The sequence below is a fragment of the Silene latifolia genome, chromosome 2 (genome assembly GCF_048544455.1).
Source record: "Silene latifolia isolate original U9 population chromosome 2, ASM4854445v1, whole genome shotgun sequence".
NCBI classification, from domain to species: Eukaryota; Viridiplantae; Streptophyta; class Magnoliopsida; order Caryophyllales; family Caryophyllaceae; genus Silene; species Silene latifolia.
In genome coordinates, this window is record NC_133527.1 from 31,527,096 (window position 1) to 31,547,307 (window position 20,212).

General features: G+C 35.2%; 1 protein-coding gene and 1 long non-coding RNA gene across 2 annotated transcripts; both read right to left on the reverse strand.

Annotated features, from left to right (window-relative positions):
- Positions 1–10,984: 10,984 nt before the first annotated feature.
- On the reverse strand, positions 10,985–12,015 carry LOC141642571 (uncharacterized). Its single transcript, XR_012543344.1, has 2 exons — positions 11,373–12,015; positions 10,985–11,268 (listed from the first exon to the last, which is right to left on the reverse strand). It is a non-coding gene; the product is annotated as an uncharacterized LOC141642571 (long non-coding RNA).
- An 822-nt stretch (positions 12,016–12,837) lies between these two features.
- LOC141642572 (uncharacterized) lies at positions 12,838–15,625 on the reverse strand. The gene is made up of 4 exons (XM_074451409.1): positions 15,527–15,625; positions 14,041–14,938; positions 13,907–13,941; positions 12,838–13,802 (listed from the first exon to the last, which is right to left on the reverse strand). Exons 2-4 carry the CDS (start codon positions 14,932–14,934, stop codon positions 12,965–12,967), a joined length of 1,767 nt encoding a protein of 588 aa, XP_074307510.1. The 5' UTR covers positions 14,935–14,938; positions 15,527–15,625; the 3' UTR covers positions 12,838–12,964.
- Positions 15,626–20,212: the final 4,587 nt, after the last annotated feature.

Below are 20,212 nucleotides of genomic sequence, written 5' to 3' on the forward strand. Positions count from 1 at the left end.
GCGAGAGGGATGGGTCCCGCACACTGTGAAAATAGTGGGAGCTATTCTAAGGCTAGAGAGCCTATGTCTAGATTGGATCTAGAAATGTACTCAGAAAGTTTTGTAATGCAAGTGTATACATTACAAAGGAAAACGAATATGTAGTAAGGTTGAGTAAGGTACAAGAAGTTGATAAAACCTACTAACCAAAGCCTTCTCATAGGCTTAACATGATGAGTCGTGACATTTCAATTGAATTGAGATGAACAACTACATACAAGATCTAAATTGGATTATAGAATATGAAGTAGTAATCAAGTATTGACTACTCATATGATAATCACATTTGTCGTTCGAGTTTTTAAATCTAAAAACTCCTTTTTACTTTGTTATATCCGATGGGTTGTGGAGACAATCATGAACCGCATTAAAGTGAACTGGGTTAACATAATATTCGCCCATAGTCACTTGTATGAGGTGACGTCTCGGAGTGACTGGAGTGTGATGCGATTGATGTCAAGTTCAAGTGCCATAGAGTCATATGAGAATGACTAGTCGATCACTTAGGCAGACTATTAGGAACACTTTGTCGGGCCTAATGACCGCTTATAGAGTTCTGGCAAATTTATATAGCCTGGTTGTGGTGAGAGCTATTATAGTATTCTAATGAGTTGATTCTTTTGACTAAAGACTGTTCACCTAAGGTGACACAGTTTCAGATTAACTTTGATTTGTGTTACTACGACCTTCGTAAATGGGGTCAAATGGGCATATTTTGGGTTATGATGGTTGTGGCTAGTCGAAGGGAATGAGTGCGATAGGAATTGTCCACCCCCTTGTCAGGGTTAAAATAATATCTCAGGGCCACTCGAGGAGTAATGAACTGGAAATGCGTGGCCACGCTCGGAAGGTATCTATGGTAGATAACTCCGTTCAATCAGTTATTCTCCAGATCGAGGAAACCACTCTCGATATGATCACTTGCAAGTACGACCTGAAAGACACCTTGCATTGAGTGGGAGATAGTAATAGGACAAGAGAATTGGTGACGCACACTTGTCGAGGACAAGTGGGAGATTGTTGGAATATGTGATCGCAACTGTCGATCATGATGATCACATGTTTAAATCTCATTTTAAGAATACATGTGGGATGTAATAATTTTACTGTCAACTGGTCCACACATATCTGTAATGATTGGCTGACTAGAGTTTGACATTACTGCCGTTCGACGGTGGTGATCAGTTGATCCCCTTAGGTCATACCTATAGGGAAATACTCTTAATTGATTATTTAATTAATCGTATGCCGATACGAGTTAATTAAATTGCTTAAAATTGACGAATGATTTTGTGAGTAAAATTAACGTGTCTTATTGTAATTCGATTATATTAGATACGGTCTAAGTAATTGAATTATTTTGTTACTTAGATAAAATTATTGTTTACGAAACAATTGAAATTGAAATTGAAATTGAATGAATAATTTATTATAAATACAAGACGTTGTAATTTATAGTTTGATAAACCATTTTGGTACAAGTAATTACGAATTACTAGTCGATTTGTAAATGACATATTTTATGAGGATGTTGATTTTTAATATGTTAAAAATACATTACAATTTCACATGACAAGCAACATGTCACATTTGTCACAATTGACAAATGACAAAAAAAAATAAAATGGACCATCCATTTTATAAAAGTGCCGAAATATGGAGGGTGTTTAAGGTGTATATTGTGTTTTTATTTTTGAGTGGAAAACACAATGATAAGACCTTACTTGTATCCATGCAAGCCTACACTTCTTGGGAAGAAAATTGGATCCATGCATTGGCTCCCCAATGAGCCCCTCCAACCGGTTTTCCAAGTGAGAAAAAGAGAGTTGTTCCTCCATCATTCATACACAACTTCAACAAAAAAATTTCTAGAATAAGAAAATAAATTCTCTACATTTTTGTGAAACATTTTAGAGATAGAAAACTCACAATAATTATCTCCTCTTAACCGAAATAGTGGAGAGCAAATTAATATTTTTGTGTCAATTTTATAGTAAGACTTATATTATTTCTAGTACAAAATAATATTAGTTATTAAGAGATTTCTTTGGGTATATGCTTTTGGGAGAGATTCTAAACTTGAATCTTGTTCATCCATTGTTGGAAAGCTCAAGAACTAACAAGAAGGAAATCTTGTTGGTGCCCATAAAGCCGAAATCACATAGTAAGGAAAACGATTTCTTCTTTACTTCTATTTATGTTTGCATGCATAAGATTTGTAATTATTTTATGACTAAATAATTTCTCCCATATATGAATATGTTAATTAATGAGATTAATATTTCTAACATAACATCCTTCACACGTGTAACAATGAGGTCAGGGTCCACCACAATATTGTCAAAGATGACCTTATTCCGATGTTCCGAAATTGCCCAACATCCTACCATCACCTTCACACATTCCGTCTCGCACAAATCCTTCCAGCATTCTTCCACCCACTCCTTCACATCACTCCCGCTGTGCTCCACCACTCCTTCGACCCCAAGCCCATCCCAAACCCATTTGGCCACCCCACAATCCCAAAAAAGATGAAGATTTGACTCTAAAAACGAATGACATAAAGGACAAAGAGAGTACTCACCTCCGACTCACGCAGCAATGTTCGCTCTAGTAGCTAGTGCCTCGCTACACAGTTGTCAAAAGAAGAGCTTTACGCGAGGCCAAACCGAAAATTTCCAGAGCCGGGTCCAAAGCCGCATTCCCCTTTCCCCATACGAGCTAGTAGCCATGTCGCCATCATAACCAGCCATTCTCTTAAACGCACTACGGACAGAGTACATACCATCCTTTTCTAACCCCCAGAACCAAATGTCGCGTGGCCTATTAGGACTAACCCGGATATTTCTGATTCGTTCCCGTTCGAATGGTAGAAAGAACAAATTAAGTTTCTCCTCATCCCACTCAACCCCATTCGGCAACAGCAGCTTTGCAACCCGCATCCCTTCATTCCCCGGCCCACAAGGAGAAATAACTCGACCCAAATACGAATTTGGAATCCACGCATGATTCCAAATATTCGTATCCATCCCATCTCCAATTCTCCTGCTAAGCCCCTACTCCAAAACTGGTCGAGCTTCGAGTATACTACGCCATGTATAGCTGGGATCATGCCCAAGAACCGCTAACATATACTCACCATCCGGGAAATACCTCGCTTTCATAATTCGAGTCCAAAGGCTGTTCGGGTTAGTAATTAGTCGCCATGCCTGTTTACCAAGTAAAGCAAGGTTGAAAAGCCGAAAATCTCTAAAACCCATCCCACCCACACCCTTGGGCCGAGTCAGTTTGCTCAACGCCACCCAATGGATGCCTCGCTTGCCTTCATCGTGACCCCACCAAAAGCGAGCTACAATCGATCTCAGCTCATCGCAAAAGTTTGCAGGAATTTTAAAAACACTCATCACATAGCTAGGGAGCGAATTGGCAACAGCCTTTATAAGAATCTCCTTACCCGCCCTAGACAAAGTTTTCCCGCGCCATCCTTGAAGCCTTTTGCAGAGCTTATCACGAATTGTAACACCCCCATTTATTCAGGAGCCTTTAGCTAGACATCCCAAGTAAATGAGAGCGTTACCATCTCGGTTTCCCGAGGTAGTGAATAACAAAGTACAACAAACCAAAGTACTTTAAATTAAAACTTTAGTGAAAACATGTTTATTACAATACTTACAAACTAAAACTTAATATAAAATAATTACAACTCGCAACGGAAATAAATAAAGTGATAAAACATTCTATGTGGTCTAGACTTCTAGGTAGGTTGTCCAAGTCCTCACGCATTCCCATAAGCTCCCAAGTCAGCTAATCTTTAGTACCTGTCAAATCTGCTCACCATAAAACGGTTCACCACAGGTGTTCACGAATACACAGTCAACCGCGAGGTTAAGTAGGAATAAATACTAACAACAAAAACATACGATAAATAATCCAATTTCCTTTTTCATTGCACAACCCCCTAACAACGTGCTCCTTTCTTTTACTTACTCATTACACTAATCATCCCGCCAATCCGGGCGGGCGCTGACCTCAACCCGAAAGTGAGTAAACACACACTACATTACCATAAGGTAATGTCTGCCTCAACATATAGTTGATTAATATCCACCAGATAGCCTGCAGACCAATCTGGGGCCTGCCTCGAGTAAATACGATAAAATATCGTCTGCCAGAATAAATCTGAAATAAGTCACCCGAAGGCTCTTACCATGACGTCTGCCAATATAACCGCAATAATAATCTACATCACCACGAAGGGATGCCTGCCAGTATTAAACTGAATAACCGATGCAATAGCAGTAACTCCATCATAACTAATCCAACCAACATTTACAATATAATTCTCCCCTCCAACAATTTCAATGATATCAACCAGCACAATTCTCATATGATCAATTCACTTTAATATAAATCTTCCAACAAACATTATCGAGTAAAATTTGAGTAGGATTTATCCCTACCTGATAAGCAAGCAATTCCAATTACGTAGCTCAAGCAATCCAATAAATAAAGCAATCCGATCCGATTGTAATTCTTCACAACCGTCACCTCGAGTTAATTGTTGATTTTGAGTCTCTTGTCACGCTTCCCTAGATCCCCAATTCTCTCTTCAAATTCCATATTTTATTATGACAATTTAGATGTAATATTTTCACTTTTATAAGACAAGTTAAGCTAATCCCTTCTTAATTTAGGAAATCCGTCTTTTAAGGCAAGTATTATTATTATTATTATTATTATTATTATACAATTACACATACTACTAAAATTATCATTATTATTATTGTTACCCGAGCACATAATCCAAAGCATTTACATGGCCCAATTAACTATTCCCGACCCATTCATTATTTTATTATATAATTCCGTCTTATTGCAATTATTATACGATTATTACTAATTAATTATTTATTTGAATTACATAAATTATTCACTTATCAACCTTTATAATTACGGGGTATTACAGTCTTCCCCCCTTAAAATGAACTTCGTCCCGAAGTTCACCTATAACTACTACAACAACACTTATAACATCCTCATCAGTAAGCACCATCCAATACAATTAAGCATTTTACGATTATCAATCACGTCAATCTTATCACAAGGTAACACAACAATAACTCAAAATATTTGTAGTACCTGTCAAATCTGCTCCCCAGAAAACGGTTCACCGCAGGTGTTCACGAATACACAGTCAACCGCGAGGTTGAGTAGGAATAAATACTAACAACAAAAACATACGATAAATAATCCAATTTCCTTTTTCATTGCACAACTCCCTGACAACGTGCTCCTTTCTTTTACTTACTCATTACACTAATCATCCCGCCAATCCCTGGCCGGGGCAGCCTCAACCCGAAGGTGAGTAAACACACACTACATTACCATAAGGTAATGTCTGCCTCAACATATAGTTGATTAATATCCACCAGATGACCTGCAGACCAATCTGGGGCCTGCCTCGAGTAAATAAGATAAAATATCGTCTGCCAGAATAAATCTGAAATACGTCACCCGAAGGCTCTTACCATGACGTCTGCAAATATAACCGCAATAATAATCTACATCACCACGAAGGGATGTCTGCCAGTATTAAACTGAATAACCGATGCAATAACAGTAACTCCATCATAACTAATCCAACCAACATTTACAATATAATTCTCCCCTCCAACAATTTCAATGATATCAACCAACACAATTCTCATATGATCAATTCACTTTAATATAAATCATCCAACAAACGTTATCGAGTAAAATTTGAGTAGGATTTATCCCTACCTGATAAGCAAGCAATTCCAATTACGTAGCTCAAGCAATCCAATAAATAAAGCAATCCGATCCGATTGTAATTCTTCACAACCGTCACCTCGAGTTAATTGTTGATTTTGAGTCTCTTGTCACGCTTCCCTAGATCCCCAATTCTCTCTTCAAATTCCAGATTTTATTATGACAATTTAGATGTAATATTTTCACTTTTATAAGACAAGTTAAGCTAATCCCTTCTCAATTTAGGAAATCCGTCTTTTAAGGCAACTATTATTATTATTATTATTATTATTATTATTGTTATTATACAATTACACATACTACTATAATTATCATTATTATTATTGTTATCCGAGCACACAATCCAAAGCATTTACATGGCCCAATTAACTATTCCCGACCCATTCATGATTTTATTATATTATTCCGTCTTATTGCAATTATTATACGATTATTACTAATTAATAAATTATTTGAATTACATAAATTATTCACTTATCAACCTTTATAATTACGGGGTATTACACGAATAATATCCGTAATAACTTTTTTCGATCGCCCAATCACCGTGGGTAAGCCCAAATACCGAGCTTGCTCTTCGACGCCGCACTACACCTAGCACCGCATGCCCACATCGCATTACGCCGTCCCCTATCCACTCCCTTACTAAACGAGACAGTCATCTTATCAAGACTCACAAGTTGACCCGAGGCACTCTCATATCTTCTCAAAATATTATTAACAACCTCAGCATTCTCGATAGTAGCTCGAGTGAAAAAGATACTATCGTCTGCAAAAAGAAGATGTGAAACAACTGGGGCCGAATTAGCAAGTCGTGTCCCATGTAACACATTACTCTCCACTGCTCGTCGTATTAAATTAGATAACGCTTCCGCACATAAAAGGAAAAGATATGGGGACAATGGTCCCACCGGCGTAATCCCTAGTCGGCCGAAACTCGTCGGATGGAGTTCCGTTGATAAGGACCGAAAAAGTAATCGTTGAAACGCAGATCCATCACCCGTTGTATCCAAGCTCGGTCAAATCCCATCGTCATCAGCACCTGTCGCAGAAAAATCCACTCCATCCTATCATAAGTTTTCGCCATATCGAGCTTAATTGCCATATGTCCCTCGGTCGTCCGTTATTCTTCATATGATGAAATAATTCAAAAGGCCCATAGAATATAGAATAAAGTATCCGGTGATATTTATACTAACTTAATTAGCAATATAATTGTCATCAAACTAATTGAATACTTTCGCTCTTTCTTTCTCGAGCGATTAAAAAGAAACAAACTTTTCAAGTACGTTTTTGAGCGATGTGAGAGATTCCAAATTTGAAAAAATACCGTAATAATAGACTAACGTATTTTTAATTCACAAATTCTCATTTGTGACGGACAATATCGTCACAAGCTTGTGACAGATCAAATAAAACTCACATAAGTGGATAAAGACAAATCATTTGTGACTCCCTAAGCACTCTACTTTTTGCCTTATCAACCCATATAGGTGATACTTGACTCGTCAAGAGAGACTTATTGTTTTTAATTTGACTAAAAGATGATATAGTAATTAAATATTTTTTTTCTATGAAGTTTCCATCTAAAGGAATGTTTCTCCGTACGAAGAACATAAGACACCATTTAAAAAAAAAAAAAAAAACATTTGTAGCCGTGTAAACCTACAATCAAATTAGCATGGAAAAAAAAACTGACTGGCCTTAATCTCATAACAAGTTATTTCATCTATTATTAACTTTGATAATTTAGATGTAGCTTATCTCTAAACAAAGTGCTTGATCAATTATCAATTTCTAGTGACGTCCGACAACTCAAATATGATCACAAATACTCCCTCCACAAATCTATTTTCATGACATTTGCTTTATTGCGGTCTCTAAGACGACACTTTGACCGCATTTTTCGAAGTCTATATGTTACTTTTTTTTCTTAATTTTTTTTCGTGAAAGTTGTCATGAAAATAAGTGTAAATGTTTTTTGTTTTATAATCTATACAAATTTGTTAGTTGACGGTCTAAAGTTATCCTAGTTAGGAGTTCTTTGTCAATTTCAAGTGTTTTATACTCTATGTCGTATGATTATGATGTAATAATACTCTATTGTTCCGTTTTTGAACTTAATTTTGCTAAACAGAATATATAGAAGTTGAACTGAACTGACCAAAGCTTAACTTTTCTGAACTTTTCTGAGCTAAAGTAAATCAAACAATTCTTATTTCACAATATGAGGTAAATGTACTTTTAAAATAACAAATACTCCGTACTGAATATGACTATGACTCTGAGTTTGGCCGGCTAAGACCATCCCCAAGCAAGGTCACGAGGGAGGTCGTGACCTTGTTGGGTCGCCTTAATCAACAATTAAGTACGAGATTAGTGTGGCCTCTTTGCAAATTAACGTGACCTTTTGGTGAAAAAGGTCAATTTGTGACCTCTTTGGTTGCTCTTGACCTTATTGGGTCAATTTGTGACCCAATAGGTGTCACTTTATTATTGGTTGTAAACAAAACAAAAAGGATTGGAAGGTGGAAAATGATTGGGTTGATGACCTAGGTCGCGACCTTCTGCTTGGGAGGGTGAAAATGGGTCAAGGTTAATAAGGTGGGATTAAGAGTAAAATCGGGTCGCGACCTAATTAACGCGACCACTGCTTAGGGATGGTTTAAGGGTATGCTTCTTCCAGCTAGCAACGTCCATCTTTCTGACTTGCTTTTCAGCGAGTTTTTTATATGCTATGCCATATATTTGGTCTCTCGTTTGCTTTTGTCATTGTTGAGGTAAGGAATTTACGTGACTCCTCATATACAGAGTACTATAAATACAAAGCACATCTACCTAGTATAAAAGTTAGGTTTTTCTTTGGATTCCTATTGATTCCTTATACCAACAGTTTCAATATTTAATATTTTGACTTATTATAAGATCATTTTTTATTGTTTTTTTTTTCTAATGTACGGAAAACTATGCTACCAAGTGTAATCCAAATTATTTCCAAATGGGAGTGAAGGATCTTACTAGTCGTCAAATTGAGGATGTCAAAGATTTGAGTTTCGGCGGGTTGTTGATGATAAAAATGAAGACCCTTCCTTTAGGCATCGTTCCTTGGCTAGTCCAGAACTTTAACCCGCATAACAGACTTCAAAATTTGGGAAATGGTAACATGTACTATATTACGCCTGACGATGTTCATGACATTTTTGGAATTCCAATATATCTGACAAAAAAATAGACGCGGTTACACATCATGAAAAAGGGAAAACTAAAGATCCTTCTTTAGTTAAAAAATGGATGGATGTGCTTAAGGCGTCAAAGGAAGAAGACATTACTTTGGATAAGGTTGTTAACGCCTTTAGTGAGCACGAGAATGGTGGTGATGTCTTTAGTGTTTGTTTATCTTATTTTCTGTTTCAAGCTTCTTATCGCCGAATTCTGAACGAAAAGTGGACAAGTCACTTTTTAAAGTCTTAGAAGACGTGTCTCAGTTGCCTCGATTGGATTGGTGCTCCTTTATTTTGGATAGACTATGTACATCAGTACGGAGATATTATATTTTGAGAATCCTTCTCAAACTGCTGTCAATGGTTGTGTGTTGGTGTTGTTACTAGCTTATCTTCACCGAATCCTTTCAGGGCATACTAGCACCACTGAAGACTCCACTTGTTCAGAATTGGGCTGATGACAAGGTGAAGAAAAGAATTAAAGCGAGTTCAAGCGGGGTATGGTCAAGGCATCATAAACACGACAACATTTTCCATTTGCAAAGTGTATACGCACTGGGCAAGTACGCCTCAAACTTTAGATGTAGTCGACACCGTTGGTCTGGAAATGGAGGGTCTACCGCCCACAAGATATATCTCTACAAGATAATATGAACAAGCCATGTATTGAAGTTGATGATACGTCAAAGTTTATCTACTATAGTATACCTGACAATCTGCCGTCTAATCTTGAAATCAAGTCGTGATCTACACATGTGAGTACATCATGTTCCGTGTCATTAGTTCAGATAACGTTTCATTTTTTTTAAGTTTGGATATTGAATAGTATTATAGATGTAAACTGATGATTATAAGTTATTAATCCGACAATATGTTTTTTCTTTTATTAGTATCATGATATATTTTAATGTAATTGCAGCATTCTGATGAGTCATGTCAGATTTTTAAGGGACATGGAGTTGATGTTCAGAGCATGTCAAGAGGTTGGCTACAAAAGAGTTAGTAGAAAAACAGCATTCTGTTGTGAAGCTTGTTTGTCTTTCCCAAGAGGATGTCATATCACAAACCCAACGTATAATGGAAAATCCTAATTGGCAAGCCTTGATGGATGATGTCATAAATCAGATGTTGAACAAATCCAATACTTGGTCATCCTTGGTTGAAAATGAGGACAATGCTTTGAACAACGAGGTTCAAGAAATGGGTACAACAGAACCCCAACTCAATGTACTAGTCTCAAATGGCTTCTTCACTTATCTGATTCCTCACTTGTATGTTGAAGAAAACTGGTTTCCTTGTATTGTCAAATGACATACATCTCCAATTTCCCCCTATTCTACATAAGGGGAAGTTAACTATTGACTATTTGGTGTTTTTTCCCTTTTAAATCGAGAAATTGGGTTATGTGGTATAAAATGTCACAGGTGGGATAGTTATTATGTACTTCACATATGGCTTTTGGTAATTTTATTCTACAAACATCAATACAATGTGTCAAAATACGTGTCGTATAATGTTTTTCACAAATGAGTGTTTTCCAATTCTCATTTGTGACGGACGATATCCGTCACAAGCTTGTGACAGGTCAAATAAAAATCACTTGGTTAGATATTATCTACCCAAATGGGTAATACTTGCCCTTTACATGTTTGTGACAAATATACCCGTTACAAGGAAGACTTATTGAATGTTTTTAGTAGCTTTCTAAAGTAAAGTAAATTTTAACACAAATGTTTTTTTTGGTACATGATTGGTCGTGTATGAAAAATTCATACACCTCGTCACGAGTTTCAGACTTAAAATATCCACTTTTCTTCATTATTTTATATTTTTCTTTTGTAAATAAAATTATTTCGTATTATGGAGCACCAACCACGAAAGTTTATGTATGTACAAGGATACAGTATAACAAAAATTAAACGTTACTGAAAATATTAAAAAATAAAACACTATTATTGCAATCCAATTGGCATACATAATCCAAACTAAAACAAGTCTGAAAACTACAAAAAATTTAAGAAAAAAACTATTATTGAATTGATATCTTGTTGTGATGTTTCCGAACCGTCTTTCTCCAGTTATGCTCAGAGTTAACACACCTACAACTTCACTATGTTGAGCACTTCTTCCAAACAAGAACTCCTCTTCAGTTTTCCATGTTCTCTTCCGTGCGGTTGTCAAGAAATTGAAAAAATTGATGCTTTGATTGCGGGAATAGCTGTAAACACGATAACAAGTAACAATATAAATAGCAGGTTATATTGCATACGTAGTAATTGAAACCGAACTTATTTAACATAACATTATGCACAATTGACGTACTTGTCGTATTGCATTGGCAATAGCGAAGTCACGCTCTGCTAAAATAATGCCCGGGGATTTATTACTCATCGCCTCCTTAAATGTCTCCAAGAGCCACACAAATGTATATGTTTTTTCATCGGTAATGAATGCACACCCGAACATGACGTAGAAGCAATAATTAATCACCCCAACAAAAAGTGCACAGAGTAACCTATATCCGTTACTACTATATGACGTGCCAAATACAATGACGTCCCCATGGTTCCAATGTAAATTAATTTACATTAGTTTTGACCACAAAAGTCTCAATTTTGATCATAACACTATCAGTTACATATCTATGTAACAAGGCTAATATAAAAACATTAAGTTTCTAAAGCAAAAGCTACAGTTTTTATAATAAAAATTTTAACACTTCTCATATAGGTTGTCAACGCCAATATAAGAACATTAAGTTTCTAAAATAAAAATTATAGTTTTCTCAATAAAAGTAAAAGTTACAGATTTCTCAATAAATCTCTCAGTTTTGAACATAACATTAGTTTTGCTCATAAACATTAGTTCAGTTGATAACATAAAAACATCTGTTTTGTACATAAAACTACATTTTTGAACATAACATTAGTTTTGCTCATAAACATTAGTTCAGTTGATAACATAAAAACATCTGTTTTGTACATAAAACTATCAAGTTCTTAGTAGGAAGCCAAAATTAGTTTTGACCATAAAAATCTCAGTTTTGAACATAAAACTATTAGGCCAATATAAAAACATTAAGTTTCTAAAGCAAAAGGTTACGATTTTCTTAATAAAAATAAAAGGACTAGTTTTGTACTTAAACATCTCGATTTTGAACATAACATTAGATTTCCTTATATACATAAGTTCAGTTTATAACATAAAAATATCTGTTTTGTACATAAAACTAACAACTACTTAGTATGACGCCAATATTAGTTTTGACCATAAAAATCTCAGTTTTGAAAATAATAGTATCAGTTACTTAGCCATGTTACGAGACCAAGATAAGAACATTCAGTTTCTAAAGTAAAAGTCAAAGTTCTTACAATAAAAACATAAAAACTTCTCATATAGGTTGTCACTGTAAATTTTTAAAAACATCGAGTTTTAAAACTTTTCATATAGGTTGTCACTGAAAATTTATTTACATTAGTTTTTACAATAACAATATCAGATTTTACTCTAACACTATCAGTTACATAGCTATGCAACAAGGCCAATATAAGAACATTAAGTTTCTAAAGTAAACGTCGTTTTGTACTTAAACATCTCAGTATTGACCATAAACATCTCAGTTTTAAACATAACACTCTTGGTTACATTACTCCATACATAAATTGTCGAATGAGTGTTATAGGTGATATTACTCCATACATAAATTAAGTGTTTAGTAGGAGTGAGTAAATTTGCTTCCAAAAGAGAGAGCTAATATTAATCAAACAAACACACATTAAGAAGTATATAAACTTAAAATCACAAAGGATAACCATTGATAATCTAGAATACAAATATAATTCAAACATTAGTTCGCTTATTAGCAAAGCTTACAATACGTCAATACATAAGTTAAAAACTCCGTAAACAGAAATTTAGAAACCCTCCTCATAAGCATCCTTTATTTCCTCGTAAATTAATTTATCAAGATCACTCCACTCTACAGACACTAAAATACTACATCTTTCGTGTTTAATGATCTGCAGAATCTTAGAACCCAAATTAAAAGAAACCTCTGATTCCAAATGTTCTTGCGAATGTCCAAGAGACAGCGGTTTTACATACAAGTCAACAGCAATCGTTAAGGACGCACCAATTGGCACAGCAACAACAGATTTTGAGAGTGGTAAAGTAAAACCTGATTGGACGTTTGAAGAATTACCCCGAAAAAGGACACTCTGATAATATGTTTTGTCATGTTCGGTCAAGTATGTCTCATTACTATGCCTAGCAACAACACTGCCATCAACACAATAAATAAAACCCATACCCACATATCCATATTCACCACAGAATGTAATTGTAACTTGAGCCTGCTCTGCCTTGGAAAATATTGTATAAAACACCTCTGCATAGCCACGCACACCACGAATGACGGAGCAAATACGCTTATCATACCAAGACATCGGCTTCTTAACATGGCTCTCATTCCAAAAAATTTCTCCCTCAATCAATACCTGACCTTCAACATCCTTAAGCATTAGTGCCATATACAAATAGTCGGGGGACATATTAAAACAACGTCTTTGGACAACAATAGGAATGGTTCCATCATTTCGAGAAATTTTGACAGGATTCATCTCATTTCTGTCAAATAATATAAACTTTGTGAAATTGTCACAAATTTTCATTGTTCCGCAGATTTTTAACTCACTATCAGTATCGTGATGAATCATAACTCCATACACGTCCAGTAGTGAATAAGCCGACTCCCTGCGAACAAAAAAGTAGAGTCAAAAGGACATACTAACACCACCAAATGGAAAATAATTGTAAAATCAAAACAATAAATGTGAACACAATAAAGAGTTACCTACCGACGAAAGGGGTGTCTTTGTGGAACATTGGATATCTGAATCGATAAGCAAAGAAACTCATTAATAGGATTACATAAAGAAATTGACACGAGAAAGCCAAAAAAAAAAACAAGTGAAGCGGGAAGGCACACGACCTTGTGGTGTTCAAACAGCTGCCTAGAATTGTCCTTCAGTGCATATGGGTGACGCCAATGCACTTTAAAACGGACAACAAAATCTTTAGTTACAATATCATCATTGTGGTTAGAGAGATGTTTCGCAAGGAAGTCTGCCTGACAAGTAATATCTTCTTGTTGGTGTGGATCAAGTTGAGATAGGTGAAGATCAATTCTAAGAAACGAATGTGCAGGCACAACCACCACATCTCTAGATAGCAGAATAGGAACATTGGAAATTGCCTCGAAGGACGGACTGTTAAGAAGCACTATCCCGGGATACTTGTGACCATATGTGTTCCCACAACGAGCAATAATTTTTCCAGATAGATTAACAGGAGAACTATCATTTGTCTTGATAAGCGTGATTTTAAGAATAGCCACAACCGCAGCACGGAAGGCAGCATAAGTGACAAAAACAGAATTATCAGCTAGTTCTACTTTGTTGCATTGATTAATATCAGTCAGTTTATCAAAATTCAGACATTGTTTGACAACGACAGCATCATCAGCTTTATCCATAAGATTCAAAACCATATGCGACCAAGTAGTGGAAATAAGACAATCGACAGACATATCCAGAGATAAGAGATTGTGTTCGGGAGTTAAAGTCTGGGAATCACCAAAGGCTCGACAATAGAGTTCATACGAAGTGCCATCTACATCATATAGAGTAATAGTACCATAAATCTGAAACACATCATGCTGCTGAAAATACTTGGAATTGCGGCAGACTCCCACAGAAAATAGCTCACAAGCAGGTGCACCAACAGTTTGAGGGAGGTAGGTCCCAGGCGTGTTCAGATAAGTCAACCATAACTCATTTTCGATTGGAATTTCTTTGAGGCTGCACACATCATCATCCCCAGCCATAATCCTAACATCAACAGCAAAATCGTAGATTTGACAATTAACAACAAGGTAAAAACATTGAAATAGAAGCAAATGAAGATGGTAATTTAATGCAAAGGAACATTAAATAAACAAATACAAGTAAGGGATAACAAATACAATCGTGAATCACAATAATCAAACCCTAAATTCAACTAATTTAATCCACGAATCACAATAATCAAACCTTAAATTAAAAATTAAAGTGAATCACACAGTAAATATCATCAAATACTTGGAACACAAATTCATTCATCATTACGAATTCAACTAATTTAATCGACGAATCAAAAAATTACAAAGAGACAAAAGAAATTGAATTGAAACCTTAAATTAGAATCAGCAGAGCTAAAAATTAAGCAGACTTCAATCAAAAATCAGCGATCACGGTAAATACCATCAAATATTTGGAAATGAGATAATATAGTCTTTTTAGAACAGATATGATCACAAAATCTCGCACACGATACCTTTCAAAAACTTAAAAAAACACGATTAAATTAGGGTTTTAACATTTAGGAATAATTGAATTGATAAATTAAAAAATTACAAAGAAAATCAGGAGAAAACTTACCACAGTAATTTGCAATTAATTAGGTAATGATTTTGAGAACCAAATTGAGAATTTGATGAGAGAGTTGGCGAGAACGAAATTTTGATGAGAGAGAGTTTAACCTACACGGAAGTTGAAAACTGTAAACCTATCTATATGGGCCAACCTATAATTTCATACCCACAAATTCTTGTTTGTGACGGCACCTATCCGTCACAAACAAGAGACGGATACCATTTTATCTCACAAATCATCCACTTTTTTTCTTTCTCTCGCATCACTATTCATGTATGTGGTCCTCTTTTCTCCACTAACCCATTTTGTTACCATTTTATCTCACAAAATATCCGGCACAAATGATAACCCGTCACAAGGGAGACTAATTGTTTCATACCGTACCGTTTATAATTCAGTAGTACACCGGCTACGTATGGTTTCAACTGACCTTATTTTTTAGAATATATATAAATCATTTGTTGATGAATTAATCTCATGTATCATGCTTGTCTTAAATTGGGCTCGGCTCGACCAATATACATAAGCTAAGAGAAAATTTCAAATCTGGTTTATATGATTTGAAGAATTTTAAACTTATACGCATACGTGGATCTAATCATACATGTCCTTTATTCAAATGCTGAGTTAAATCATAATGTCATGTAAAATTAGAGTCGTTACATATACTATAGTCTATATACTATAAAATCAAAGTGAAATCCAACAAAGTTCGGATGAAGGTTCGGCTGAAGGTACGTTACATATACTATAACACTACGATAGTGGAAGAACATATTCCAAGAATCTTGATGATCTCATAGTAATACACTCTTCGTTTGACACCCAATGCAAACCCCTAAATATACATAAAAATTTCCATCAAAGACTAATTCTTTGCTCTACCATGATCAATTACCCAACAAATATGTGGGTTTACACTTCTTTAATGTTTAAACTCGTAAATATCACCCTTTGCTAAATAGATTCCAACAATTGTCTAGCCTAACCCATTGAAGGAAAATGCAGAGTTACAACCGCATACCTAATATAAATAAGAACATGGTTATAAGTTAGTAAATCAAAAGACAAAAATATAAAGAGCTAATCGTTCTAGGTAAGCATAACATCACGAAAATAATAATTAATTGTTCTATAGGAAATTGGACACTAACCTATTACTTTCTAAGAAATACACAACAAATATAAAAGTATCACCAAGACAATAAGAACGCATTGACAACTTATGAGAAAGGTAATGTATCAAAATTATAATCCATCTTGAGCATATACTATATCCATATTAACTCACACGAAGTATATGTTCTCATATTAGAAAGAAAAAATAAAGACGTAAGAAAAGGAGAGAGCACAATAAATATATTATTATTTTAGAAACAATTATAGATCAAAAGACGTGAATTTAGCAAAAGTTAACACATTATAACCTCAAATCAACCATTTGGTATTATGTGTAAGAGAGATCTGGTTCACACTATAAAATTGTAACAATATCAAATAAATTTACAATATTAGTTAATATAAAATTAGTAGCAATAGAGTTAAAATGCCAATACCTAATGCCAAATAACAAAATCAAAGGAAAACGACTTGTAGAATAACCTGCCAAAATAATCATTTAAAAAAATTACATAAAAACACCGAGGATAACAAATACTATAAGCCCTCTATTAGATACCTTAAACACAACTAAACATGCATCACAAACATTAAAAAAAAAAATTGAAAAATGGTTGGAGTAAAAATGGATTGGGACAATAAGAAGAGAACAAATGTTATGAGAAATTGTGAAACTTTTTATATAAAGAAGATTGATATATCATGAGTGTAAGTTAAGGGAAGATGAAAGGTGAAAGGGTGTAGTAAGATGAATAACTTTACTTTTTTTTTTCTAACAACCAAAGTGAAATCCAACAAAGTTCGGCTGAAGGTCCATATAACACTACCTTCTCTTTCCCTAACAACAATCTCACAAGTTCTTACGGGAGTCACACGTTTAAATAGACTCTAACTTAATAATCATCACCATTTCACTTGGCAAAATAAACACCTCCATGAGAGAAGCTTAGATTGAGTAGTTAAGCCCTCATCTAATCTCTAACCCCATCCTTTATAAGACAAAAACATGTCTAAAGTAAATTAATTATTCGTACGTATTAACACCCTTCAGTTCTCACAAGCTCAATAATCAACCTAGCTAGGTCATAAACTTAAAGTAACTTATCATGAATTTTTGTAACGATGATTTCCCATGGAATATTACCTAGGCCTCCCTCTGGTAATAATGAATTTGTAGGAATATATCCTACTCCGTTTGAGATAATATCATTGGTAGGAATTGTTTACAAATGAGAAAACAGACGTTTTAGTGTATAAGTATATGTACATCGTCCAAGTGCCTCTATATATAGCAACAATTAGTCTTGCTTGTAACGGATATATCCGTCACAAGGTTGCGACGGGTCGAATAGTACCAATTATACGCAAACGGATTGAGAAGTGACGGAGCATTGGTATTGTGCGCATTATGAGGGAAGTGACTTTTAGGGAATAAAAAAATAAATAAATCCATTTACTTTCCCTAGACTGATTATTTACAACAAATTTGAAAACACACTTTTGACCTAATCTAAACAATTTGTCATCAATTTATCATTTTTCAGTTTCTCTTCTTCTCTCTAAAAATTTGTCCTTCTCTCTCAATCTCTCCTTCCCTCATTTCAAAATTATCATACAAATCAACCCAAATCTAAAACATTATCATAAAATATTGATAAGATGGTAACGAAACAAGCTTCAAGACGGAAATCAATGAAGAAGAATACTAGTATATGATGTCAGAGGAGGTTATCTTTTTTTCATAGATTTTATTTTCAGTTTATTTGTTTTTGGTTTTGTTTGTGGTTTAATAATGGACACATGCAAGTGATCACCATGTCGACATATTATGGATCAATTGATTTTGGTTTTGTTTATTGTTTTTCAGTCTCTTTGTATATGCTTTTGTTTATGGTTTAATAATGGATACATGCAACTGATAATGGTGGTTTCAGTCTATTTTATTGTTTATTTTTTACATTTTTTTGTTTTAAAGCAATCTTTTCGACATTTGCAATGTGTTGTTTGTACCAATTTAGGATTCAATGTTGTTTAAATGAATTGGTCACAATTTGAGTTTAGGATAATGGATACATGCAACTGATAATGGTGGTTTAGTTTTTGTGGTTTTAGCTTATTGTGTATTTGATAATGGTGGTTTAGGATAATTGGTCACAATGCGTTGCGCACGGTCCCCTAAGATATTTTGATCGTTGGCATTTCATGTGTATATTAGCGTATCTTTATTTGTTTTGACTGTCTGTACATATTGAGTGTCGATCACAATGAAACGCATGTTATATTATTTTGATGGTTGAATCGTTTGCAAACAAAATTACGACCATTCTTAAATAATTCGTATTCGTATTTAACTTTGTTAAGAGCATAACACTGAATATAACTATGCCTTTTGTTTAGATGGTTAATTGTCAAAGAACACAATTATATAAAATATGTAAGACAATGGTATTATAATGTAGCTTGCAAAATAATGTAAACAACACTCCTCACCCTTCCTCTTCATACTAATCGTTCTTCTCCCCTTAACCTTTCTTACTCCTCCTCCTTCTCCTTTTTCCCCACCTTCCTCGCCATCTACCTCGTCCTTCTGTTTCTCTCCAACGCCGCGACATCCTAAACCACCTTATCCTCTTCAACCTCGTGGTCCTCCCATTTCCCATCCGCTATATCCTTCATTTCACCTTCTCCTCCACTTGCTCTCATATAAGTTCTTCCATTTTCCTTAGTAATACTCTTTCATATCTTCCTCTTTCTCCTCCCTCTTCCTCCCTCTTTCCCTTTCCTCCTATAGTTCGCATCCTTCCATTTTTTTCTCTCTACCTTCACTTCTTTTCCCTTACTCTCTTTCTTGACCTTCATCCCTTTCCCCTTCCTCCTCCCTTATATCTTCCATTTTTCCTCCTCTACTTGCTTTCATATTATTACTCCTCCATATACTCTCATTTCTCCTCCCTCTCCCTTCCTCTTTTTCTTTCCTCTTATCGTTCACATTCTTCCATTTCCCTCTCCCTCCTCCTATTCTTTCCCCGTGTTCTCTTTCTCAACCTCCATCCATTTTCCCTTCCTCCCATTTGTTTTCTCCTACTACTATTTGTCATACTCCCTTTAACCCTTCCTACTTCTCTTTCCCCCATTCCTCACCCCTTTCCTCTCGTTCTCTTATTTCCCCTTTTCTTTTCTCTTTAACGTTGTCGTCTCCTAATCCTCATTCTCCTTATCCCTTTTACTATTCCCCCCTTCTATTTTCATATCTCCCTGCCTCCTTTTATGTCTACTCTCTATATGCTTTAATGGTTACGATTTTAACCAATTCTCTTCCTATTAGTACTACTCATCCTTCCTTTTCTCCTCGTAATACCCGTGTTTTTCCTCTCACCCCTCCCTACTCCCCTTTCCTCACACCTCTCCCTCTCTATTGTCCTCCTCGTTATCTCTTCATTTTCAATTGTGTGGTATCCCAAGATATTTTAGGTTGTTAATGTTTCATGTGATGTGATACCCGTCGTGAGGTGTCAAAAATAAATTTATAATCTCCAACTACAACTATAGCTAGCGGCAGTCGGGTCGAACCAC